The sequence below is a fragment of the Pyxicephalus adspersus genome, chromosome 5, assembly GCF_032062135.1.
Source record: "Pyxicephalus adspersus chromosome 5, UCB_Pads_2.0, whole genome shotgun sequence".
NCBI classification, from domain to species: Eukaryota; Metazoa; Chordata; class Amphibia; order Anura; family Pyxicephalidae; genus Pyxicephalus; species Pyxicephalus adspersus.
Genome location: NC_092862.1, coordinates 91,341,463 through 91,368,354, shown reverse-complemented (window position 1 = coordinate 91,368,354; position 26,892 = coordinate 91,341,463). Strand labels below are relative to the sequence as shown.

Here is a 26,892-nt window from a genome sequence, read left to right as displayed (position 1 = left end):
AGTGAAGAAACGAGAAAGGTTGGCTGAAATTAATGCAGCACTAAAAGAAACAAATACAAAGGCACAAATACAAAAATGTGTAACATCAAACAGTGTATTTGCTTACATGAACACAACAGTAAACATATTTTGTATAAATAAAGAACATAATACCTAACAGATGAATAAGGTCCACCCACTCTCATAAACCTAAACTCTATGCAGATTTTATTGCTCCAAATCTATTTATACCAGCATGTAAAGGGCAGTGTTGGGTATTCCTGCCCTCTTTTCAAGCTAAATAGGCAATACATATGAAAAAAACATATAAAAAAGAGTAACAGTATATCTAAATAACCCTTTAAGAACCTGCTAAAACAAAGTAACAATATGAGAAATATGCACTGCCTGCCCAACGGTCACATAACACACATTCATCATGGTATCATTTTGAAAAGCCTGTGAAATCTCACAACATTTATTTCTGTCTGGAGTTGCATTCATTTTTCACCAAGATCTTGTATTGACGATTGGAGTATTAGAATGCTACAGAAAGTCTTCTCCAGCACACTACAAAACTCCTAATGGAGTTAAGGTCTGGACTATGGTGGCTATTATTTGTATGAAAATGATGTCCCATGCTCCCTTACCCACTCTTCACAATTTGAGCCAGATGAATTCTGGCATTGTCATATTAAAATATGTCCATGCTATCAGGGAAGAAAAAATCCACTAAAAGAAAAACCTGGTCATTTAGTGAATTCAGCTGATCTCATTTTTTCAGCACATAATGTTTGCTGAATCTAGACCTAACCAAATTAGGCAACCACAGATCATACCACTGGCCCCGCAGGCTTGGGGACGTTTCTGGCCTGAACAGTGTACATAACATTAATTCACCTAGATGATCAAGAATCATGTTCAATCTTCCCCTGAGGTTCATGTAAGGTTCTGTAAATGAAAATAATAAAAACAGGTACATATCAAACAGTGGGGAAATTTTTATTCCAAGTTCAGAAAGAAAAAAATATATATTCTCGTATGCTAAGATCCATTCACCACTGGTTCCGAATTACTGGACTCTGATAAGAAAAGCAAAAACCTCTTCTCATAGTAAATTGTAGAAGTTTATTTAGAAAAAGGGGCTAGAAAGTAAGGACATAGGTAGAGATAAAATAAAAGTAATGTGAATGCAGACCGTTGCACATATACTTTATGGAAAAATAGGCTATTTTTAGCTCCAAATTTCTCTCCCAAGCATAAAAATCTTACAACAAAAATAATTGCCATTATTATTTTTTAAATGTTGTTTACTATACAAAACAATAGGCTCTCCTAAGCATGGTTTTTAAATGTTGTTTTTTACTATACGAAACAAAAGGCTCTCTTGCCAATTGACTTAGGACAAAAATATGTTATTGATAAAACTATTGGCATGCTATGTTCTGATGCAGTGATGGGTGCCCCTGTCTTTCAAAAAAGTGTTTTCTTGATTATACAGCATGGTTAGAAAACATGCTGTTTTTATTTTTTTCTTTTGGTACATGTTCCCCCACCTCCCCCTAGCAATTTCAACAATTTTTTTCAGAAACTTTGCAAATAATCTCAAAATATGATTTCACTTCAAGAACAGCTTTGTGAAAATTCCTTAATAATCCCTAACCAGTAATATGTGGCTGCTACATGGTTAAACTGTGTGGCTACAGGGAAATTGTTATTTAAGCAGTCTCCCATGCCATGCCATGTATTAACTGCCTGATATGATCAGTCACATTAGCCATGATTCAAGCATCTTTCTCCATAGAAAAAAAATAAACCACTCCAACTCCTGAGACACCAGGACCCAATATTGTACAGTCATACTGTACTGTACAATCATAATAAGGAAGGCAAGGAGAATTTGTTAAATATTAGATGCTGTTAATGCAAACCAAACAGATTAACTTTTTTCCCCTTCTGATCTCACAGTTCTCTCAGGAACTCTCTATGACTGCAGTCAATATTTTAAAAAAGCAAGGTATTTATGTTTGTCCCTTAACTAAGATTTTAATTAAACCTGCTGTGAAGGCTACAGGGAAAGATCAAACAAACAAAAAAAAAAAAAAACAAAGGTACAGAACTCGATGTATAGTTTAAATTTGATAAAAGTACAGAGGTACTCTTGTCATTAAAGTTATTCCCTGTGTTTGTCATAATCTACTCAATATATATATATATATATATATATATATATATATATATATATATATATATATATATATATTGATTACAGGCCATTTAAAAAAATGAAACAACATGATTATTTCAGCTACACTCTGGACCAAGAAAATATTTGTTGTTTTAAGAATTCTCTATTGATCTGAATAATCATATTTTACAATACCCAGACAAAGGTAACATTGATATGTTTTCTGTGCCAGGGCACAAAAGTTTGCAATTATTAGAGATACAGTTAACTCTATCTGTATTAATTATCACATGACCACAAATTCAGTTATAGCAAATCACATTAAGTGACCACTATTAGATCAGTGTACTGTAATAGCTTTGCCTAGAGCCACATTGCTAAATTCAACTGAAACACAGTTAAGCAGTTACAAGATTTACATTGATAAGGCACAGTGCACATTTCAAATGAACTGTAAAGCAAACTCATCTTGGTTTTGCAAATCTATCTACAATAACACATATTATGGACAATAAGAAACCTTATGAGCTTTTTTTCTTAAGAGACTTTAACTAATATGTTGGAAGAATGTAGCCAAAATTGTTTGCAAATAGGTTGAAATGTTGGAACTCCGAGCAAGGTATAAAGGGTCTCTGAGCAATAATCTACTAATTTAACATCTTTAAATCATTTGATTTATCTTGTAGCTAACATGGCGACCCATGTAGATGCAATCCGAGCCAATATTTCAGTGTATAGATACAGTCCCAACTGATTACATGTTTTGTGGAACTAAATTTACTTCTTCAGATTAGGAGACAGAAAGAACTGTACTTCTTAGTGTCAATCATCTGATCGTCATAGTAGGCAGGTGCAAAGATGCACCACAAAGGCAACAGAGGAGTAAGCTGGCTGGATCAAACAGCAGAACTCTGTGAAGTAACTGGAGAAAGGATGCAGCCAGCAAAAATAGTTTGGTTAGATAGAGAAAATGCACATCGACTTTTTCTGGGGTCCCAGGAAATCTATTGTTATGGATATCAATAACATGCAATAATACACTAGAGCAATATATATTACAGTGTGCAATATGTAGACATAAGTCAAAAAGGTAAAAAAATTATGTAACATTAGTAACATTTCCATTTCTGTAATGAGAAAATACGAATAAATCCTTAAAATGTCAGTTATTTTCATCTATAGGTTTTCAAAAAAAGCATATGATTTGCCGAAATATGTTACACCAACGCATATCAAACATGTGAGATATAAGGTTAGGATAAAGTCGAGTTCACTTCCTCTGAATTACAAAGAAGGATTAGAGAAGAGTATATTTACACTGCTTCAGGCTAAACAGGGATAAGAGATTGCTTTGGTCAATTTTTTGAAAGGGCAGCTGCTCTGTCTCTTCTCCTTTAGTTATTATAGGGCATTTAGAAAAGAGTTGGTCTTTGTGTATAGACGCTGATAAGAGATGAGAAATGACAACTCACACTGGCAGTAGAAGGTCAGGGGGATTTGTACCTAGTATTTTGGCTCCTATTAAAATCCTGTTAACATTTAAGGAACACCATTCAATTCATAAAGAAACACTGATTTAGTGTTATATAGCTGTTTTTGCTCTTGGTAGCTAAATATTGTTAAAAAAAATTAATGGACGTGTTGAATTTCCATATTTTTTGTATTAACATATGCATATTCCACCTAATTAAATATATACTACTGTAATAAAACTGCAATTCTTTGATGACTATCTGTATGCTCCTTTAGTTGCCAGTCTGTGACATCTGGGGCAAGAACATGTGCAATGGGCTGAATGGGTCATGTGGTCATAATAACCACCCTGTGTTGTAAGACTTTCAGTCCTATCGTTACTTATAGATTGAATTGATGAGTGCTTTAGGAAATGCAGAACTGCAGACTTAAATAGAGAATTGTATTTGTGCAGTACACAAATTATTTTCATCCAGCTTTGTATGAGTTTTGTTTACCCAGGGTTTTTTCCCCATGAGCCTTGCTTGCCCAGGGTTTTTTTTTTTTTTCATCGATAGCAATAGCCCATTTTTTGTAATTCTAAAAAAAAAAAAAAAAAAAAAAAATTTTGCCTTATTGAAATCTCTCTGCAAAGTTTATACATTCATGACTCTTTACAGAGAAATGTCCTATGCCAGTCCATGCCATCAATTAACCGAAAGGTGACATATACAATACAGTTTGGTTGTGCTCTCTATTCACATCCTTTTACAATAAATGGCAGTAGGTTTTGTGGCCTGCCCCCTTCTTCCTAGACATACAGGCCCAGCACACCAAGTACACTAGTTTCCTTCTTCTATAGGTGTGGGCCCCCATCGACTTGTATACTATTAAGCACAGAACAGGTACTTTAGGAGGGGGACCTTCATTTTTCATTTCTTTTACACCACTAGTACCCCAGAGTGAGAACTGGGTGGGGTTAGGGTGTAGGTGCATATATAGGTGAAGGTGTAGGCATATATGTTGCTACCCTTACCAATAAACTAAGGTGTTTACTGCATCATTTATCATTTTGCCTAGGAACAAAAGAGGTTATAAAACAAAGAAAAACTTGCCTACCTCGCACTATTTTATTGAAATTAGTTAATAACAGTAATCATTAATAATATGCACACACCTAGGTATTCACTGCTCTGGGACTATTTGTAAGAAAAGAGGTTATCGTAAAGGAGGAGAAGATCATAAATTATATCTTAAAGTTCCGCTGCAGCTTAAAATAAAATGTTAAAAAACAATGTTCCCCAGTATCCCAAAAAAAAATAAAATGATTTTTTGCAAAGCTTTTGTTGCAATGCTCACTTTTTTTAAAGCTGTTCTCTCCAGACTCTCTGCTTAATCACCCAGACTCAGTCCTGTTTCTGTTTCTAGTCCCCAATCGGAAGCATTTTCATCATATGAGCGTGGATTCATACTGTAGGACTTCACTTCTCTTCAGAGAAGTTTTATTAGTTGTTTTATCTTTTTTTTTGTTTACGTTTCTCACTTACCATTTAACCCATAATAATCAACTAATAATTATTTTTCTTCCTATGTAATCCTAGGCTCACTCATCGGTTGAAAGAGCTGGACTAATCAGTGGGGTCAAAATGAAGAAAATCCAGTCAGATGGAAACTTTATTATGCATGGAAAGGCTCTGAAAAAGGCTTTAGAAGCAGACAAAGCAGAAGGACTCATTCCAATGTTTGTAAGTTTGTGAATGTATAATTTCAGGACAAAATATATTGTCTTTCAATTATATGAAGTTAAACATAATACACATTATGACTTTTTGTTTAAAGGGTATCAGTTGACCAGCTGTTACATGTACTTGTATAAAATCTTTAAATTACATAAAAACATTTTATTTAGGATTTGCCCATGATGTTTACAGAGCATGCTGGGCTTTCTAATAAGAAAAAAAATTGTATATTTGGTGATTTAGGCTTCTAATCTGATCTCCTGATCACAAAAGTGTTACATTTATTGCGTATCCCTAAAAAGTCCTGATGGGTATAGATAATACAGTATTTTACTTGTTTTGTATGTACTTGAAGCAATCTTTAGCACTCTTTTTTAATCTAAACAGGATGACAGTGCCATGGATTAGGAATTTTTATCATTAAAAAGCAATCATTGACCCAGTAATTGACTTTGTCACGACCAGGATGATGCCATCAATCAGCTGCAGGCTAAAAGGGGTAGTCTCTCGTGGTGGGAAAGTTATTCTATTTTTTAAATTTGCTTTTATCAATGCAACAACTAATAAATAAAACAAATAAGAAGCAACAGATTTTAAATAACACTAGTTAGTAAAATAAATTAAAACCATGATTAGCTGATTAGGACTGGTTGGGGTACACTAGGTATTAAAGCTTTAAATTAGAACACACATTTAACAGGAAATAATTATCTAATTCAAAAAGTTTATCTAAGTATCCAGGGGGTTAGGTAAAGGGATAAACTTTTTAACTTGTCATGGTGCTTTTACTGCCATAATTACTGTTTAATGCATCTGTAGATCAAAGGGAACTGCAGATATATGAAAAAGAAAAATAACAATGTTACTAAGCATCTCTCCATAGTGTATGAGCAGTGATTATGAACTCCCACCCTCTTTTCAGGCAGATAGGAATTGCCATCAGGTGCAAGTCTAAACTACATTTGTGAGACTTACATTTCTAGGAGTTAAGTGAAGCCTTTGAAAATCACAAAGTCGGTAAACAAAAAAAAATAATGAAGCTTCTGTCTTTCCAAACTCGGTTCATTTTAATAAAAGTGGAAATTTTGGTAGTGGTTGTTGGTAAAAAATCTGCATATACCATGTTTCCCCCAAAATAAGACTTACCCCGAAAATTAGCCCTAGCATGATTTTTAAGGATGCTATTCCAAAAATAAGCCCTAAATATTATCCCATGGATTGTAACTAGAATGAGATGAGAGGTAAACGCCTACATATATGTAAACGGATGAACAGTAAAAAATATTTTGACCCCTAGACAAGATGAGTGCAAAAGGAAAGAGCTATTCTGTTAAATACAAGAAAGGAATTGTGGAGGACTCTCAGGGCACGAATCCTATGGCTTTCTGCAAAGAAGTTGGATATCCGAATGGTCTGAAAATGGCAAGCAGAGTATGATAACATCTCATCAGTCAACAGATGGACAAGGGAAATCTTAAAAAGCACAAGTGTGGATCAGGTCAGCAACCATTATTTCTTGAGTTGGAAGACATGATCTGTGAATGGATTGCAAACGCTTTCATGGTGCACAGGATTGATATTCAAGCATTTGCCCCTACAATGGCACCACAGTTAGAAGTATCCCCCAAAGAATTCTTCCTTCCTTCAGCGATATGAACTGTCTCTAAGAAGATTGACAACACTGTTCAAGCTAGAAGATGCTGAAATTATTAAACATGCACTTGCATTCAAGTGCTTTGTCAAGAACATCAAGTTTTCTAAATACCAACTTTCCAACATGATTGCTATGGAAGAAACTGCAGTAAATATGGGCCAAGGAGCCCAAATTACAATTATTATTCAGTGGGGTGGCTCCTCAATCTACATTGCCTGCACTGGTTATGAAAGTGCATGTGTTACCTGTATTTTGGCAGTTTGTCTGGATGGAATTAAAGCCCCATCTCTAATCATCATTAAGGGCAAGAAAGAGAAGTTTGAACGTGTTTCAGGCATTTATGTTCTTGAAACTGAAAAAGCTTGGTGCACACAAGCAGTTTTAAAGAAGTGGGTCGATTTAATGCTGCCACTAGTTTTGCCAGGCGACCAAAGAGGTCTTCTAGTCTGGGATTCAGCCAGCACACAATGCGCTAAAGACATGAAGAACTTCCTTGCAGAGAGAAGAATTGATCAAATATTGATTCCTGACGGAATGACTGCCTAACTCCAGACTTTTGATATTGGAAAAAACAGGCCATTCAAGGACAATTTGTGCATGGAAATTATTGACTACACTGAAAATAGAATTGAGAGAAATCATCATGGAAACTTTGTGAAGTTGCAAGAGGTTGTGACTTGGGTGAAGACATGAGAGACTTCTAAAGGAAATTGATTCATGAGAAATTCAGGATGGAATTTGGAGCTTGGATAGTTATGATGATGTTCCAGAAGACCAAAAGCAGATGAAATGATGACTGTATTTGAATAAATGTATGCTACAGTAGATTTTTCTTTATGAATAAATGTACCAGTAAATTGTTGTACATGGGAAAATATGGTAGGAAGATGACATGATGACTGTATTTGAATAAATGTGGAATACTGGTAATACTGGTAAATGTACTGTAGGTTGTTGTACATGGAAAAATAAGGCATCCCCTGAAAATAAGCCCTAACACCGTTTGGAGCAAAAAATAATATAAAACCCTGTTTTATTTTCGGGAAAAACACAGTATTATCTGCAGGTTGTGTGTTATATAGTATATAAATATTTACCAAGTGCACAGATGTCCTGATAATATGATTCAGTTCTTCCCATCTTTTGATCTTTAGCATAACTATTTTGGTATGTTCAGTGTGTACATTTTAGTTATTTTTATTGCTTCAGTTGACCATTTTCTTGTAGGTCTGTGCCACACTTGGAACAACTTCTTCCTGTTCTTTCGACAACCTGATGGAAATTGGACCTATTTGTAAGTGTTTGTACTATGTACCATTGTCTGTTTCTATTGTTGTTATATGAGTTTTACTGTTTTAAACTGTTTGATTCATTGTTGGTTTTTATTCTTGCCAGATTTGAAAAATATTTTATCAAGAGAATGTGTTCTTAAAATTTCACTCTGTTAACTACTGTTATGTATGTTGCATATTCACATCCATGTCGGAGGTAGAAATTTCATTTTATGAATTGCTACAGCTTTTATAGCAACACCTATATAGCTTTGGTATTGTAGCTTTCAATGTTTCACAAGCATGTGAATACTCAACTGAACTGAACCATCTGTAAATAGGACAGGTTGGAAAATATTTAATGCATGTGGCTGCGCCTGTGGCATATCCCTTATCGGCTTTAAAAGTAATTCCCCTTTTAGCGGCATGATTGTTGTTTGAAGATTTGCACTGCAGCTGCAGCCTCTGCCGCACACAAATCAGGTTAGGGTGTGGTTTGCCTCTCCTGGGTGCACAGCAACAGTTTGCTATGCGCCGAGGTGCTACCAGCCATGTGACTTCACATTGTGGATGTGAAAAAACCCCTAGTGTATAAGGGAAGATGCAGATAGTGGAAGAGTTTACCATCTATTGGAAAATAAATAAAGATACATTAGGAGTAAGACCTTATCACTGGCAGGGAAGATACAATAATATTGAAGAGCCTAAGAATCTATTAGGTTATAATGTTAGATACAGAATGTGAATATTTTATTGTATTTTGTAAAAAAGGTGAAATAGTTAACATTCATCTGTCTATCAGAGATAAACATAGTAATATAGAAAATTGAGGTGAAAATATTTGTATAACTTGTTTAAATGAATATTATATTTTATGACCAGGATACAGATAAAGCTGGCTGGGGCAAAAACTTTTCACTTGCCCGAGGCCTTGTTTGATATCAATCCAGCTCTGTTTTCTGGAATACATACAGTACAGTGCAGCGATACATACAGTTTAATGATTACAGATTTCACTATCTATGGAAAGCATTTTTAATTCAGTCCTAGTGTATGTAATGTTAAATAGAGGAACATATGGAAATAATCCTGTTTAATCTTTTTGTGTAATCCACAAGGTTCAGATGTAATTTTTCATCATTATTAGTAAATAAAATTCAATAATTGTAGTTATTTGTGGTATTGATTGTTTTGACATTGTTTGTATAACCTGTCAAAAGGGGCCGTGTTCTCTTCTTTGAATTATTAATCTCATTAACTGTTTGTAACACCTATGTTATCTGTAGATTCCATACTTTTTTTTATAGTAAAACTATAAAATGCATATTAATCCAGCTCTGTATTTACTAATTAAACATTAAACTCATTTTTTAAAACAACCTACATAAATATCTAACTTTGACTTCAAATTAGCCTTTTGCAATCCCCTATGCTGCAACACTTAGAGAGATACGGCGCAACACCATGGGCTGATTTACTGGTTTGTATAGTGGTGCATTGAAGAAAGGCATGTAATGTGAACCAACAATGCAAATTAATTTGCATTGTACTCCAGTGGCAATACAATTTACACAAGCATGTGTAAGTCAATACAATGTTAACTTAAATAGGTAGGATGCCCTATGCAATGTTGATGTGTGACACAGCATATGTCAATATGCATTAATGCACAATGCAATAACTCAAGGCACAATCACAGCAAGTTGTGAATGGGCTCTTGATGCCAAACAGGTGTGTTGTATGTAGATATGTTGACAAGAAACATGAAGATAAGAGGAAGAACAGAGAGAGGGATTAGCTGAACAACCTAGTTTTATTTCCCCATCAGCAGCCCGGAGCTAGGGATAGGACACCATTTGATGACTTTAAAAAGAACACCGTCATCCACCTGGCTCCGTTGTTTGACAGGGCTATGTAAATCGTAGAACTTAAATGACAGAAACGCAGGTTTTCTTATATGTATTTCATCTGTGTAATTAGCTATTTGCTTATAGTTTTTAGTTTATCAATCATACTCAAATAATATGTACCATATGCTATAATACTGCTCACAGTTTAACCTACACATTTATATCAATGGAAAAAAACACAGTAATACTTTGTTTTTTGCAGGTAATGAAGAAAACATATGGTTACACATTGATGCAGCATATGCAGGAAGTGCCTTTATTTGTCCTGAATTCAGATACCTTATGAAAGGCGTGGAAGTATGTACAGAATATATATTTTTTAATTATTTTAAATTGGAGATCTTGGAGATAAATTGGAGATAAATTGAAATCTTTTGAGAGATCTTTTTTTTTACATAAAGGCTAAATGTAATTAAACACATTATGTTTCAGATTTATCTAAAATGATAATGTTATTATTGCTTTTAAAAACATCTGGTATTTATATTCCTATTATACTCCTGGGCAGATGTATGTCTGAAAATAAACAAGACATCTATCTATGATCAAAGTTGTCCTTGAAGTACTGAAACATACCAATTTTTTTCTCTGAGAGTTAGGGCACATGCACATGCACATGTACATACACATGTGCACATGTAATACAATTGCTGCAGGAAATAATCAAAAGCTTTAAGAAGGTTCTTGCTTGTAAAATGTGATCAGGGATGTCAAACTTGTTAAACTGATTTATTTGTAAATGTGCTATTACCATCTTTTATCCAACTGAAATGGTCAGTATTGACAAATTTCTTTACCAAAGGTTCAAAAATCAGGCCAATAAATGGTATTCTTATTATCGTCATTATTATATCCCATGTTTTAATAATAAAAATAAAAATATTAATAATAATAATAATAATAATAATACTGTTGTACTATTGTTAAATATTTTTTTACCAAATTAGAGTTATTTAGAGCAGAGTGCTTGCTATGGGCAAGATCTTTCAATTTTTTTCCTTTGTGCTTTCTCATACACAATTAATGGGAATGTCAAATGTAATAGTAAAATTTACAGCAGAACAAAAACTTGAAATATATTACCTAATAGCCAGGAAAGATATAAAGCCACACATGCTTTATACAAACTGGGACATTACCTTTTGTAAATAGAGGTTATAATTTTACTGTTCTGGACACAGAAGAAGGGATGTGGGTGGAACCCCACTATAGGCTTTCTGCAGAAAATTACGGAGAGCCAGATGCATTCATTCTGCAGGAAAGTCACTGAAACAAGGAACAGGAGTCATTGTGTTTCCCTTTAAATTGTACTTTTATTTCAGATTATCAACCTATTTATCATATTACTTTTATCAGGCTGTAAACCTGTGTGGGTTAATCAAAGGTTTATTATAAATACAAAGACCTGACCCAGGAGTAGAAGGCCGTTCCTATATGACCTATAAGACAAGTTAATGAGATAGTTTTTGACATTAAATGTATCTGAAAATGTTCCCAGTCATCTTTGCTTTTTCTCCTCTCATTGCAAATGGGCAATTCTAATAAACTCTAGGTAAGGTAAAACTGGTCTATTCAAATTCTAACATACGTTTAAAATAAAGTTACAATAGCCTCTAACTTATTTGACACTCACATAAATGACATATGGAAAAAAAAAGGAAAATATTTATGTGGGTGGGAGGCCTTGTTCACTCAGGACACTTGCTATGATTGCAACATCAATGTTTATTAAGGGGTACAGAGGTAATATAAAAACCGGTAGTAAATATGTCTGTGATGGACTCTCATGAAAGTAGATTGTAGTAATCCAACAGTTCCTTTGGATAAATCCTTCTTTCATCCACCTAGCATATATGAAAACATATATAAATATACCCTACAAGTCTATATGTCTATGAAAACAGATGAGTCTGTGGCTTTTCCAGGAAAACAGTGGAATGTTGCCTGACACACAGTTCAGCATTAGAATTTCACTAATCAAAATCAAACCTGTAAAGGTGTCCGCTAAATTTAAAGACACCCCACTAAATGTAAAATCTTGTTGACTTCTATCTCGAAGATCAGATGACAATCACTCACTCACTGCATCCACTGGTAACTGTAGCCTTTAAATGTTTTAGAAACCCCTCATGTTTACTTCTTGTTATGGCAGTTGTGGTTATTAGGCATGCTGATTATTATCTTTGCTTCATTTCCTATATTTTATAGCACTGGCCACCTCGGATAGTATGTGAGATAGCTAATATCTGTGTTTCATCTTTCATTTCCTGAGTCTCAGTTATTCACTAGATAAGTCCTGATGCCTTATGTCATTATAAATAAGTCTATAAATTAAGGGACTCAAAGCTGTCAATAACAGGTGACTCGACCACAGAAAATGTAAAAAGAACAATATACCCTAATAAAAAAGTAACCTCACAGGCTGAAACCTGTTACAGTTTCCTGTTCATTCTGTCTTTTAATTATGTGTATTGGTTACTAAAGGAAATGAATAAGAGCTGAAGCAGAAAAAAGATCATCTGTCAGCATGGGGACAATTCCAAAGCTATACAACCTTTTTATTATTTTTTGTTTGCTCTTGTCTATTGTTGTATCCAGCTAGAACTCATGCGAGAAACAAAAAGAGAAAGGGAGAGGGAAGGGAAAAACAGAGTGATGTCATTGTTTGATTATGAGAACAAATGTGTCTATATTCATGATCAAAGAAAACAAAGTGCATGTTGACTACAGATTATTCTCTACATCCGAAAATGAAAATAGATCTGCTCTTAAAGTTCCTAAATTTTTGCCTTTTTTTTTACAGTTTGCAGACTCATTTAACTTTAACCCACATAAATGGCTTTTGGTGAACTTCGATTGCTCTGCATTTTGGTAAGTGAATCATAAAAATGTTATATATGTAAAAAGGAACTACTGTATACTGTGCTGAAAACTGTTGCCATGGTATTATGAGTTATGGTGTTGCCACTTATCTCAATACCAATCTTACCCAATCTTTTACTAGATGAATTCAGTTCTTACGGTATACTACATTTCCAGAAGTTTCAGCCTGCTGGATGCCTGGTATAATGTGCAGCTCAGGAGTCAGATGGTGGAAATGATCTTTCAGTGACGCAAGAATAAACAAGCCCTGTATACACTGTGCTGTTCAGTTTTATAGAAAAGGGAATGAGTAGGACAAGCAGGAGGCACCCCACTGCATCCTCCAAAGAAAATGACAGTGGTTGTCCCTAGTTGGCTGGAAGATTATTAAACAACTTTACAATTTCACCTTAGGGTCACGATCATTTATCTTGGACAGCAATTATCTGCTGTATGTACAGCTGAATTCATGTTTTACTTGGTGACAGTAATAAATGTTTGCAGGAACAAGCAGCCATTGAAGAGTTTGCTGAATGAACCTCCAATTTTCCTATACAGGAGAAAGCAGCAGGTTTATTTTAACTGCCACGGTAACAGGTTGCACATATTAACCTGTCCTTTCATTTCCCAACACTTGTTTGTGCACCAGTATTGAAACAAAGAAACCCTGTTTAAACCTTAGGTCACAACTTTGAAATTACACACGACAAAGGATTCACCCTCTGCAGGGGCAAAGCATAGTTTTATGCAAATAAAACTTAAATATCAATTACTAAAACAATATTTAAATATAACTGTACATCTGCTCTAAGGCCTTGTAAGCCCCTCTGATGTTAAAGGTCCTGTTCCCTCTCCCCCTTTCTCTCAGTTTTTGAAAACTTCCTAAATTTTGCCAGGTACAGCGATACTCCAAAAATGTAATGTGCAGTTCCTGTAGCCAGTTATATACAACCAGAATTTGGCAACATAGAGTATTATTCACACTTATTATTCGTACACCATGAGTACTGGTTCTATGGGAGGGTACAATGTTACTAGAGCAAAAAAGTGATTCTCCCCAGCAAGCTGAAGACAAAAAGAAATAAAGCCTTACCTTCTCTATTCAAAAGTAAAAAGTACAAAAATAATTTTTCACTTGGCTCTGTTAACCATTATATTTTCTGTATACCACAGGGTGAAAAAAAGATCTGACCTAATTGGTGCCTTTAAAATCGACCCTGTCTACCTTCAACATGATCATCAGGAATCCGGTAGGTTCATTTATTAATAGGAAACACTGTTAAAAAAGTCTAAGATAAAGATCCATTCTTACCATTTGTGGCATTTCAAGATAACCACACCTTATTAAAATGTAAAATCTGTGAACAGTATGGGCATTAATTTTTTTTATTATTCTAACTGCTCAGTATGCATACTGTATATGCAATCATTAATGCAGGCAGCACCAAACTTTGGTCTATACATGTATATTGTGCGTTATATTCTCCTTCCTGTATAAATGTGTACATTGCATGGGGTCATAATTGCAAATCACGTTTGGATTAGAAATAAAAGTAGCTAGGATAGCCAAGTGACAATGCTATCAATAGTACCTCACTAGTGCATATACATTTAGTGTACCAATAACACCATAAAAACTGGTATACATTATACAGTTTGTTGAAATGGAAGGTATCCAAACTAGGTCTAAAAATGTCTCAACCTATCACTACAAACTCAGTGCAACCAATCTGCTGCCTTTAATTAAGGTCATATGCCTATTTGAAAATTGACAAATTATTTCTCTACTATGATGCAACAGGGAACATCTGATGAATATATGTCCTCCATTGATGAATACACATGTCAGTTCACATTTCCTGAGACAGCATATACAGTCTCTGCACATTATCATTACAGTTACAATATGTACAGTCATTGTTTCTCCCGGCGGGGCAGCCAACATAATGATGTGCAGTATAAAAAGAAGAGCAACATCCTATGATGATACTTGTCAGTCAAGTGTTCAAGAAAACCAACTACAAATTTATTAGCTTTGTGAGTCATGGGATGGAAAGGAGCTTTAGGGCTAACACTGTTTAAAATAGGCCCTGTTTTGACTTTCAGGAATATATTTACTTGTATTTTATCATAAATTGGTAATAGATTTACCTCTTTTTACAAATCTGAAGGACCTGTTTCGTGACAAAGGTGTGACACATTACCTAAATGTTGCCCTGTGGGAGAGCAAACAGAAGGAGGTGCAGAATCAGTAACACTGATATTATTATTATAAATATTATTAAAACAGCAGCATCTCTGTCAAAAGTTCAAGAAAAACAAATATACAATATTATCCTCAATTGCAGACTGGGAAGAAGCTTTAGGGTTTATTTGAAGATATTTACTGTAATATATACATTCTTTATAATATATATATATGATATATCTAAATGTTTCTATAAACTTTACAGATAGGCATACAATTTCGTGACAAAGTACCATTTGATACCATTATTATAGAAAGTACAGTAAAATATCACAGCCTTCTAAGTAATCAAAGTTTACCAGTGGGCAAAGAAATATAAATGATATTGTAGTTTATTTGTATTTAAATTGTGATCACTGGGACTGTCATCCTGATCCTTGAAACTGTTTTCACTAATTAGTGAGTCACTGACCCGGAACAAGCAAATAGTATAGAAATTCAGACATTTCACTAGGTACTGTCTGCAGGCTTAATCCACAAGGTAGAAAGGATGTAGTCAGGATGGGAGCCCTAGAGACTACACTTGAATCCTTTTAAGACCGGAGTTCATTGATACATGGATGCATAAACCATATATAGAAGCCATGTTATGATTAGCTTGTCTTTTTGTAATAAATTTCATATATGGTTTTTACTTTTTAAATAAATATCCTGGTCTTATTTATGATTATAGTTTGACAAAATAATAAAAATGGTGAATCCGGGTCTTATTTGTTTTAAGTGTATTCACTATCAAAGTGGTTATAAAATGGGGAAACTCTCTAAAGAAAATCTAAAAAATTGTGGTCTCAAAACAGTAAGTTAAATTGCTCCTCTAGTAGCAATAAAGCTTCCATATTTTTATTTTTACAAGTCTACTTTAAATGTGGATTTTATTTTGTCCAATACAGCTTCCTACAGCATTTGCTAGACAGGAAATCATGCCAATTTTCAATGGTCCAACACAGCTGCAGGCACAAAGGTTATAATCACTGCTACACAGATAAACACTAAGCAAGAGCATGCCTCATTGTTAGAAAAAGAGTGCAAAAGCATCAGGGTTATTAGAGGCTTTTTGATTACAGCACCCAGTTAAAGCTCATCATAAGCCGCAACCTATGTTAATCTAAATTTAGTGTAAAATTGAGATGATGTCACTGAAAACTAATGTAATTAAAAATGTTTACATAGAAGGTATAAATACACAAATTCCGTGTTTACATTATTTTTCATTTTTACTGAAAATGTACCCAAGGTTTGTCAAACAAATAGACCGTGGCCAAAATACGACCCAGCAACTTGGTCTGCCTAAACTGTGGGAAAAGCCCCAAATATCTACTACTATACCACTCTCTCTGTTCTGCACAGGGCGGCTGTAGTGTCTCTCTAAAATCTAAATCTATATTATACAATTTTGGGTAAACAAATTTTCACTGTATTTGTATCTGGATAGTGTGTTGTTATCTGTGCAATGCTTAGTAAGCTACTTTTTAGTACACAAAATTGGAAACAGGATTTAAATAATATAACTTTGGAATCGAACTGATTCTAGGAACAATAGTAGCTTCATAATTGATGGATGAATAACTACTTCTTTCCAGAGGACAGGCTATAATTAAAAGTTTTGGTTGGGTACCATTAAGTTCCACCAGTGAAGTCAATGATAGGAACAAAGCAATACTAGACTGCTTTGACATGGGGTCATCCATTTTGACACTTGGTACCTTGCCTTCTTTTGAAAGCTGCTGAGTTCTATGTCTTTATTTATTGATCTTTTTACATATTTACATATTACAATTTTTTTAAATTTTTTTTTTTTTACATATTTAGTTTTGTGTACACTGTACTCTCATTAGGTACTTGTGTGTACAGCATCTTATAAAAATAAATGCCTACAATTGTATTATACTGTATAAAATTATAGCATTTAATAAAGTGTTTAACTTCAATGCACTTTTTATGAGCATTTTGGTTGAGTACAGCAAAGTACACAAAAATGATATAACCAATTTGATTAAAATAAAGCTATTTTAAATAATGATACTGAATCTAATTTATTTTATATATTATAGGTCTTGTGACAGACTACAGGGTGAGTTCATGCGTCAGATTGGTTTCTTACAGCTCCTAAAATAACATGAAAACATATAACAGTTATAATACCAATGCTGAAAAATATTTTGTCGACCTTCTTGTTTCCAATGAATGATATACAATTCCATTTTGTGTCCTGTATCTTTTCCTGTTGTGAAGTTATAAATAGCTTTGGATGATTTTACACTGCACTCTTTCTAAGTAATTCCTTTTGTAGTGTTTTAGACACTAGCAGATATCAAAAATATTTATGATCTCCTAATAAATTTTCTTTGGTTTTTGCAATATGTTCTTGACGAGTTGTTCATGTACATTACAATCTCTGTGTAAAACTACTCTTTTGCACTGTTTTCTGGTAAATCTAAGAGATTAGACTGCTTGTAAGGTGTATGTTCACCTTTAGATCACTTAACCAACAATATGAAGGGAATAGCTGGACATATATCCTGTGTTTAGTTCTGTGTCCTGTGTTAAAGTGGCCACTTTAATTTTGACTTGCTTAAGCCTTTGAAGCTTTGTACATTAATGTCAAACCTTCCTTCCCAACAGCACTGGCAAATTCCACTTGGAAGGAGATTTCGTTCTCTAAAACTGTGGTTTGTATTAAGAATGTATGGCGTGAAAGGACTTCAAGAATATATTCGTAAGGTAAATAGAACTGTGTGTAAAGATGTATAACCCAGGTGTTCTTGCATGCATGCTTATTTATTCCTGGCGCCTGGTCATGTATAGCTTACTTTACATTAAACAGAAGTTTTCAAATGTCTTTTCTGCAAAGAAGAGCCGCCTGCTCGCAATGTTTTGTTTTTAAAGTTTAGCTTTAAAAGACTAGTGTGCACATACAATATATACTGCAGCACAATAGAACTCGCAGTATATAAGTATATTAGCACACACTAAGCGATTCTATTAAAATTAATGGTACATGTACAAATAAACATGTAAAATATATTTGTATTGTGCACACAAAAATGTGCATACATGTGTGTTAAGGGTGCAAAATAAATATAGCATTTAAAAACACATACAATAACATGCAAAGCAGCCTAAAGAAAACCTGTGCTTAGATATTTACTGTGTGGAGTCTGCCATTGCAGACCTCTCCTGAAAATACCAGTTGCTGTGCATGTGTCTGTGGCCAGTATTCCTTTAGTAGCTCAGCTTGTCTACTGCATCATCTACAAAACCACTAATACATTGATTTAATATAAAAAGTATATACATTTTTATGGAGAATGGGTACCTGCTGAACTTTTTGACTTTGAAGAATAAACACACATTTAATGCAAGGGAGAGCTCATCATAGCTTCAGGAATTGTTGCTAAATTATACACTAGATAGTTGTTACACTGCCTAAATTGGTCTAAGCATTTAAAAATCTTGAACTTTCATCAAGGTCCGTACATATTACAAAGCTAACAAGCAAGCAATATTTAAAACCATAGTAGGGAATTAAGGACATAATATCTTTCATAGTCTGCTCTTTATATTTAAAATGTTTTCAAATAAGGAGTGGGGTGATTCTGCAAATATTTACCGTATTTTCCGGTATAAGACGGAATATTAATATATATAGTATAAGTATATTTTCCGTATAAGACGACTTTTTAACCCTGAAAAATCTGTGCCAAAGTCGGGGGTCGTCTTATACGCCGGGTACTTACCAATCCCCTGAACGGGGGAGCTTCGGGGGAACGCTGTGAGCCATGCGGTATAGATTTATATGCGTGTTATAGAATATTGTGATTTACAAATCAGCCACTAGGTGGAGCTGTGTGACTACTTTACATAGAAGGGTAGACAATTTTATTATTTAAAGTAAAAATTTTCTTTGTTACTGTTTTTTTTTTTTTGCAACAAACTCTATATTTTAACTGGAAAAGCTGGGGGTCGTCTTATACGCCCAGTCGTCTTATACGCCGGAAAATACGGTATTTAAAAATCTAGTTGATATTCTTTCCAAACAATTTTCTGTTTCCCTATGGTGTTTATGTGAAAAACTGCAGGCAGTTCATGTTTAAAACCAAACATGTACTAAAGCAGTGGTCACCAACTGGAGGCCCACAAGAAAATTTTGGTGGGCTGCTGCGCTGGCCGGTGCACCTCCAAGCGGGGTCAGTAGAAGAAACCCACTGGGGACACACACCAGTCAGAGCCGCGGACCCTGTCCCCTGTACAAATCCTGGGCTCAGGGAAGTGGGTGGGCTGTGTCCCTGGACACAACCCACCCACTCTCCCATCGCAGGGTCAGATCTGCAATGGGAAAGTGGGCGGGGTTATGCCATCATGACGTCACTATTAGGGAGGTTTCACACTCGGCTCCCTGTGCATGGGCGGTCAAGAGCCAGTAATTTTAGTGGTCTGCAGGATGGAAAAGGTTGGCGACCAGTGTACTAAGGCACTGTCAAATTATGCATTTATCCAATTAATAGGATGCAGAGTGGTACAGCAGCACACAGCATCAAGTCAGGTTACCAGACATGTGATCAATCCCATCAGCTTGTATTAGCATAGCAGATTCTAGTTAGTTCTATAGTGAACACAGACTCTTTCACATACACAGCTAAAATAAGCTGTCCTTTATGGTGTATGGAAGCCTCTATTTAACAGAGAAAATAATAAAATGGAGTGGATGTGTATGCTGAGGTGTTGTACGTGGTAACATGCAACACATAGTAAACAATTAACATTTCCTTCTTTCAATTCTCTTCAGAAATTAGCATTAATGTTTCACTTGCTGTTTCAAAAAAAAAAAAAAAAACACAATAAATAGAATAGCAGAACAGACTAGCTACTTCTGAAATCAAGCAAATTGGAGTTTTGTGTCACATGTAGGTGTATGTGAGGCATCCCTGCATTTGACATTGAGTGAATCAAACTTTGGCTATTAGCTGTATGCTATTTAAAACTCATCTCACTCAAATCAAGAACTTTTAGTAATGAACCTATCCTTCTTTGACAGCATGTTCGACTGGCTCAGGAATTTCTAGAATTTGTGAAACAAGATAACCGTTTTGAAATCTGCGCAAAAGTCGTTTTGGGCCTTGTTTGCTTCCGCTTGAAGGTAAAGATTTGAATAGAAAAGAATCCATAGAAAAATAAATCATTTAGAACCTCAAACAGAAAATGCACAATCAAGCATGCTGGTCATAGATAGAAGAGTACTACTCACATTTTTTAAAAAGTATAAAAATAAGTGTCAATGAAAAGCTAGACAATATACTTCCCCCCACCTCTTACATTGTAAGCTTTTTTGGGGTAGGGTCCTCTCCTCCTCCTGTATCACTGTGTGTAATTTGCAACTCCTATTTTATGTACAGCACTGCATAATATGTTATGCGCTAGATAAATACTGTTTAATGATATTAATAATTAATTATATAGATGTCATACCCTAACTTCAGCCTTTTTAGCATGTGGGAACCCTTGCTATAACCTCTAGATAAACAGTTCACAGTGTGTTTGCATGGTGGTTAGGAATGAGCGAAAATTTCCTCGAACCTCCGATGGTTCCACTAAATTTCGGCAAACTGATTTTGCGAAACCATCGGAAGATCGAGGAAATTATAACAGTAGGATTCACAAGATTCCCTGGGAATCCCCCTGTTTGCGATCCCCAGGGCTCTAGAGGTTAATTAACCTCTAGTGCCTGAGATCTTCCTAATGAATGCGGCCTTGGCATACACATTAACTGAAACCTTCCCCAGTGAAGAATAATGTATAGTCATTATAAAACATGGATCTGGAAGATTCTCCACCAGACAAAGTTTCAGTGAATGTCAGATCCGCTGCTTTATAAAAAAAAAAAAAAAAAAAAAAAATCATGGCAGGCTTTATACTTTTTATGGTCTGAAGCCAGTTCTTCAAAAGTTGATTTTCAGTCATACAGAGGTTCCCTACATAGTTATGGGGCTATAACTGTTTTTGTTGGTTAGGAAATTATGTGTACATTGCTGGTTTTATATCATTCATTGTTAAAGACCTGTATAACATGGTGGCACAAATTGCTCCTTGCTCAAGGAACCCCTAGCAACCACTGAAGGTACCCTAGTTGAGAAAGACCAACACAACTAGGTAGCTTGTGCAAAGAACACTCTACTACTTTTGTTGAGGTGATCCGATAAAAAAAAACTGTTACACAAAATGACCAGGTAATGGTATGAGTTCACTATGCAAGACATTAAACTATTTTCCTGGGAGAAGAAGGTCTGCATCACAAGAGATCTGAAGGGTTGTAGCTTGTCTTCCATTTTTTTGTTCTGTTTTTAGAAAAACAAAAACTAAAATCTACTGGTCCAATATAAAATCATCCCTTGGGCAGTAAAAATTCTCATTTACAAAGTTTTGTAGGACTTGCATGTACAATCATACCACTCTCAATGGTCCGTTAAAAAGAAAACTAGGCTTGTACTAAAATGTTTCTATTTATGCTACGGAGAAGTTGTGAGAAGTACTTGCAGCTGCAGACAAACCCTAACACTAAAGAGGAAACAAGTAATTAGACAAGGTATTTATACCCTGTCTGATTACTAGTCCCTGTAGGAGCTGCCTCCTAGTGCTGTCAGCATGAACCACAGAACAGTGTTGTAGCATTTATATGTAAATACATGTGAAGCAGGACTGCCCTCTCAAGGCACATCTGAAAAGCATTTTTCCTAATTCAAAACTATATGAGTCCCATCTATAATAAATACATTTAAATTAAAAGTGTAAAGCTTAAAACGTACCTTGTTAATATAAAATGAAAAACATGATTTTTATTATGCAGAAAATAAACCCAGATGCATGTCAGGTACTGTCAGGAGCTCAAACAATACTCATTTCATCAATTGAAACAGTACTTTGAAGTTCAGAGAATTGCGTGTGATTGTGTTTATTTATTTTAATCAGTATGATTATGACCAGGCTTCTTCCCACTTAGTCAATTTGATGCTCCAGTTATCATAGTCATGATGTTGCCAGTTGCTGAATACATTAATATGCCCCATACAAAGGGTTACATGGGATTCTACTGTGTTGACTAAGAGGGAACATATTTGCTTTGTGTTTGTGCCACATTTCAGACTGATCTCCTGCTGTGGTGAAAAGCAGCTGTGAACTAAGTATTCAGATGCACTGCAAACTTCTTTATATTTACACTGTACACAAGGGCTGCATGTGGTGAAATTAAGATATTTATTCATGAGAAAAAACCTGCTATCAGCAAAAAACAAATAAATAATATTTTGGCTTACAATTTTACAATGTAGAGATTATTGATGGCGTTTTGGTTTTACCTTTTTCATATTGTTACAAACCAGGGTTTTATTTTCTTTGTAAATAGGAACAAGACTATTTTTTTTTCTTTGCTGTTGCTGGAAGTATTGCTTAAATCCAGAACCTGTTACCCAGTCTAATTGTGTCTGATATATTAAAGCTCTCCAAGACTGGAGAATATAGACTATCATGTAAAAGCCTGGATGATCCAGCAAACCTGGAATGGATTTCTTTCAAAATAATTTTGTCCTGGACCAGAACAATATATTGCAAAGAAATCATGTTTTCTAATAAAGTATACATAAAGTCATTTGGGATGAGTTTTACTGTGTCGTTTGCTTGTCCAACATCTTGTTTGGACCACTCATGTGATGAAGATTTGGAATTGTTGCTAAGTATCTTTATTTTTGGTATGCTCCTAAGTTGCAAAATGCTGGTGAAGAAGGTTTTGGGAATTGGAGGTGCAAATTATATATACCGTATTTTTCGGACCATAAGACGCACTTTTTTTCCCCCTAAAGTGGGGGGAAAATCAGGGTGCGTCTTATGGTCCGAATGCATATTTTTTTACTTACCTGTATCCCCGCTGGTCCCCGCAGCCAGTGTCCGTGTCTTATCATCGGGGAAACAGGGTATATATATATATATATATATATATATATATATATATATATATATATGTGTGGCTTTTTTCCATATTGAACTCACTGGTACTAAGTTCCGGCACCTTTTTTTGACAGATTTTGTAAAAAGTCTGTGAAGGGGAATAGCTGTCAGTGAAAATGACAGCTCAATCTGTAAATATGTAAATACAGCCTGCAGATGCATGCTTCAATACTGGACAGTGGCTGAGCAGCCTAAGTGCCTGGGAAGTGTCATCATGTGCAGCGTGAGCTGCATGACCTGTGACAACATTTGAGGACGGCCACTTGATTAATCTTGCCTGACATTTTCCTGGAAAAGGTAAAGAAGGATTAAAACTCTAAAGCCCTCATTAAAGCTGTCCTTACTCTCTTTTCCTCACATACCTCTGTATAAAGTGCTCTCTGAGGGAAAGGTCTATATATATATATATATATATATATATATATAATCTCAAATTTGTGATTTTAACATCACTGATATTTCAAGATCTTCACATTAACCTAATTTGTTTTTCCTGTTTTAGGGATCCAATGAATTAAACAAATCACTTCTACAAAAGATAAACAATGCAAAGAAAATCCATGTCGTGCCATGTTGTTTAGAAGATAAGTTCATTTTACGGTTTGCGGTTTGTGCTAGAACTGTTGAATCAAAACACATTGCGTTTGCCTGGAAGCATATAGAAGAACTAGCCAATGAACTCCTAAACAAAGAGGGAGAACAAAAGTAATATAACCTGAACGGTGAGACTTTTTAGGTATAAATTCATGTTTAGGATGGGACCATGCTCCAATAAATGTGTACACTTTGCTAGTTTTTTTGCCCCCCTCCTTGCTTTTTTCTCTAGGTAATTCCCTCTTGGAATCTAGTCTTGCATAAAGAGCGATCCCAGTTCTACTTTTGTGATTGTTTGATCAAGTTTGTGCAAAAAAGATAATTTATGAGAGAATTCAGGTTACTTATGGATCAGATACTATCACTATATTAAGTAATGAACCCAGTTTAAAATTCTAGGTACAAAACATGGTGCGAAAGACAGTTCATCTTACTTCTAAAAATACTGTCCTCCTAAGGCTGGGTCTACATGGACGTTTTGTAAAAAGGCATGTAAACGTTCCTACTGCGTTTATAAGCGTTTTTATGCACTTATTCTAACGTTTTAAAACTTTTTTTAAATGCTGGAAAAAGCTGAAAAACGTCTATGCCGCGTTTATCCGCGTTTTACCGCGTTTTACCGCGATTTTACAAGCGTTTAGCACTTGAACAGTAACCCTGGGCAGTGATTTCTGCAAGTATAGGAAGTACATACATCCCCGCATACATGTGATAATGTGATCATGCAACAGTACAGTGACAAATGTAACAGTATACACAGAAAAGAGTGAAAAGAGTGCAAAGTGAAGCACAATTAAAGACAATGACTACACAAGTGATAATGAATGACATTTGCAGGTGTGAAAAGCACAAAAAGCAAACACAATGGCAGACAATCTTCACACGTGCCAGGCATAGGTGTTAATTTTTAACAGCATAGTACATGTAATTATTCATGCATGACACATAGAATAGTGACACAGGACACAGGCTATTGTTAAAACGTTTGTAAAAGCCTCCATTGAAATCAATGGAAGCTTTTTTATTGACAATTTCTAGCATGCATAAACGCAGGAAAACGCTCCCATTAAAATCAATGGACGCGTTTTCCCGCGATTTCCCGCGATTTCCAGCGTTTTCCCGCGATTTACCAGCGTTTTAATTTTTTAAACGTTGCAAGCAACGTTTAAAATAAAGCTCAAAAACGTGCCTGAAGGAAACGTCCTGGTGTAGATTAGCCCATTGGAATGCATGGGGACTTCAAACAAGGGCTTTAAAAGCCTCAGGTTAAACGCTGGGGAAACAGTCCGTGTAGACTAAGCCTAAAGGTGAGAAGGGTGTTTAAAAAAAAAAAAATAAAAAACAAAAAAAAAGAAAACATAAAAACTGGCCCATGGTAAAATGTAGGGCAGAAAGGGGATAACAGGGTAGGATTGTGTATATTAACCCATAGTAAAAAATGGGAAATATTAAACTTTACTGCAGGAAAATAAATATATTTTACTACTTTGTTCATATTATGGTTAATCTTTGCACCTTATAATTACAATAACTTTGTATGTATCTCTACATAATTTATTTAAAAAAAAGAATAGCTTTTACTAACCTTTTTTTATGTATATTTTGTTTTCAAAGGTCAAGAAGATATACATCAAGGAGCAAATAAAAATAAATACTATCCTTTTAAAATATACAGTATTATTATGGGGAAATACTGTATTTATTTATTTTTGTTAACCATGAAGATATTATTGAAATGATAACATTAAATAAATATGAAGATGTAATGTAAAACATAGTGATTTGTCTTTATTTTCATCAGATACAAATGTTGTATATTTTTTTTATTATTAAAATTTTTATTGTTTTAATTATTTTCATTTACCACCGAAACATAATATACATACTCCATAAAACAAAACTCACAGTGTAGTATACATATAGTGAGAATATCATAAAAATAGTGTTCAAATTTACAATTCAGTTCTGTACAAACAGTGTTATCCACTCTTTTAAATGGTGAATCCGAGGAAGAAATCTTCCATATCATCTTATTAATACATTTTCACAAAATTTCATTTTGCACAAAAGTGAAAAAGTGACCATGATGAAATACAACAAACATATATTAAAACACATGAGGAAATGTCAATATATTTGTATCTATATATCTCAAATCTATTTTCTAACTCACTAAACATAAAGACCTTTACTACTCAGGTCTCTCAAATAATCTTTTCCTGATTTACCGTATTTTTCGCCGTATAAGACGCTCCGGAATATAAGACGCACCCAATTTTAAAGGAGGAAAATCTAGAAAAAAAGATTCTGAAAGATTATTCCCCTTCTGATCACTCATGTGCCATTCATACCGGTATTCCCCTTCTGATCAAACATGTGCCATTCAAATTCCCTTTCTGATCACTCTCTACCTTTCAAATTCCCTTTCTGATCACTCTGTGTCATTCAAATTCCCCTTCTGATCACTCTGTGCTTTTTTTCTATTGTACGGCAGTTAGGACAGGGAACAGCAGGTGGCGCTGTGCCGGCTTCTTTCGCTTTGCTTTACAGACAGGAGAAAACACGATGCTGGCAGAGGAGAGAAGAGAGAGACACGCTGCAGCCAGAGACGCAGGATCCGGGTATCGGGTGAGTATAATATTTTAATTATTTTTTTTTAACACATTTGTCGTATAGGATGCACTAACTTTTCCCCCCCAGTTTTGGGGAAGAAAAAGTGCGTCTTATATGGCAAAAAATACAGTAGAATGTCAAAATATTGCACATTGTCTTTAAACCTTATCCAGGTAGCCCAGATGGCAGTGAATATTGGGGATTTTTCTCGATATTCATGGTAACCTTCCTCTAGTGTACATGTTTCTTCCAGTCCACATAACTAACTCTTTAATGAAGGTTCCTTTGGGTCCTTCCAACACTTCGGGATCTGAGTCTTTTTCAGTTTTTGTTCTTTTGATCTTAATATATTCACATTAAGAATCTCTGATTTGGTTAAATTAATCT

The 26,892-nt window shown here is 34.8% G+C and overlaps 1 protein-coding gene across 2 annotated transcripts in view; it reads left to right on the top strand.

The window, feature by feature from the left end:
- The window catches only part of DDC (dopa decarboxylase), a 55,935-nt gene extending 30,270 nt beyond the window's left edge, over positions 1-25,665 (top strand). For both annotated transcript variants that reach the window (XM_072412115.1, XM_072412114.1), the window contains exons 6-15: positions 5,221-5,364; positions 8,240-8,306; positions 10,396-10,490; positions 12,997-13,064; positions 14,229-14,305; positions 17,355-17,374; positions 17,926-18,024; positions 20,339-20,440; positions 23,801-24,020; positions 25,507-25,665. In XM_072412115.1, coding sequence (XP_072268216.1) covers positions 5,221-5,364; positions 8,240-8,306; positions 10,396-10,490; positions 12,997-13,064; positions 14,229-14,305; positions 17,355-17,374; positions 17,926-18,024; positions 20,339-20,440; positions 23,801-24,007 — 879 coding nt within the window. In that variant the 3' untranslated portion in view covers positions 24,008-24,020; positions 25,507-25,665. The remainder of the gene's footprint in view (positions 1-5,220; positions 5,365-8,239; positions 8,307-10,395; positions 10,491-12,996; positions 13,065-14,228; positions 14,306-17,354; positions 17,375-17,925; positions 18,025-20,338; positions 20,441-23,800; positions 24,021-25,506) is intronic.
- Positions 25,666-26,892: the final 1,227 nt, after the last annotated feature.